Source organism: Babylonia areolata, chromosome 28 (genome assembly GCF_041734735.1).
Source record: "Babylonia areolata isolate BAREFJ2019XMU chromosome 28, ASM4173473v1, whole genome shotgun sequence".
Classification (NCBI taxonomy): Eukaryota; Metazoa; Mollusca; class Gastropoda; order Neogastropoda; family Buccinidae; genus Babylonia; species Babylonia areolata.
This window is the reverse complement of record NC_134903.1, coordinates 25,981,132-25,982,539: the sequence shown is the minus strand read 5'-3', so window position 1 is coordinate 25,982,539 and position 1,408 is coordinate 25,981,132. Positions and strand designations below refer to the sequence as shown.

At 50.5% G+C, this 1,408-nt stretch overlaps 1 protein-coding gene across 1 annotated transcript in view; it reads right to left on the bottom strand.

The window, feature by feature from the left end:
- The window catches only part of LOC143302030 (uncharacterized), a 5,638-nt gene extending 4,890 nt beyond the window's left edge, over nt 1-748 (bottom strand). The window contains exon 1 of the mRNA XM_076616517.1: nt 719-748. Coding sequence (XP_076472632.1) covers nt 719-748 — 30 coding nt within the window. The remainder of the gene's footprint in view (nt 1-718) is intronic.
- Between the last annotated feature and the right edge of the window lie 660 nt (nt 749-1,408).

Here is a 1,408-nt window from a genome sequence, read left to right as displayed (position 1 = left end):
GAGGAGAAGAAGGAGGAGGAGGACGAGGAGGAGAAGAAGAAGAGGAGGAGGAGGAGGAGGAGAAGAAGAAGAGGAGGAGGACGAGGAGGAGAAGAAGAAGAAGAAGAGGAGGAGGAAGAGGAGGAGGAGGAGGAGAAGAGGAGGAGGAGAAGGAGGAGAAGAAGAAGAGGACGACGAGGAGAAGGAGAAGAAGAAGAAGGAGGAGGAGGAGGAGGAGAAGGAGGAGAAGAAGGAGGAGGAGGACGAGGAGGAGAAGAAGAAGGAGGAGGACGAGGAGAAGAAGGAGAAGAAGATGAGGAGGAAGAGGAGAAGGAGGAGGAGAAGGAGGAGGAGAAGAAGAGGAGGAGGAGGAGGACGAGGAGAAGAAGAGGAGAAAGAAGAAGAGGAGGAGAGGAGGAGGGGGAGAAGAAGGAGGACGAGGAGAAGAAGAAGAGGAGGAGGAGAAGAGGAGAGGAGGAGGGGGAGAAGAAGAAGAGGAGGGGGGAGAAGAAGAAGAGGAGGAGAGGGAAAAGAAGAAGACGAGGAGGAGGAAGAGAATAAGAAGAGGAGGAGGAGAAGAAGAAGAGGAGGAGGAGAAGAAGAGAGGAGGAGGGGGAGAAGAAGAAGAGGAGGAGGAGGAGAAGTGGTAGTAGTAGTAGAAGAAAAACACACACACACACACACACACACACACACACACACACACACAGCTTTCATTCATGAGGTTTGAACCACCAACCTGCTCAAACCGTCTCAGCTGCTGCTGCATCGCTGTCCTTTGCTCTCGTCACATCCGAGGTGCGATGGAGACGGGGGTGGGGGCGAGGGGTGAGAGGGGGGTTCTCATGTCGTCCCTTCCTACACCTCAGGACGGGACCTGTACAGCTGAATCACAATCACTTGTATTATCTCAACAGACATTGTATTGTATTGCGTTGCATGTATTGTGTTGCATTGCACTGTGTTGCATAAGTTTACAACTGGGCCAACAGCAAAGTCAGAGCTGTATTTCTAATGGTTTCTCCTTTTCAGTGGGAAGTCATTTACAGCTTAGTCTTTTGCCAAGGACTATGACTCTCAAACTAGGAAGCAAGGTTGCACTGGCTCTTAGTGATGCAGCTTTGGGGGCTAGTTGGCCTTTGGGAACCATCCCAACGCCGACTGTCCTATAACCCTCTTGGCCGAGAGAGTGAAGACACTCTCTACTATAATCAAATTCAAGCCCAAAATTTTAATTGGGACAGCGATTGCCTCCCCTGCTGTTCTGGTCATAGTCGATCACGACTTTCAAAAATGTGTTTCGTGCTGTGTTGTGTTGTGGTGTTGTGTGGTGTTGTTCAGTTACTCAAAGAGGTGTTGCTGCGTTCGGAAAAATCCATATGTGCTGTACCACATCTGCTAACCTGACCAGCAGCATAACCCAACACGC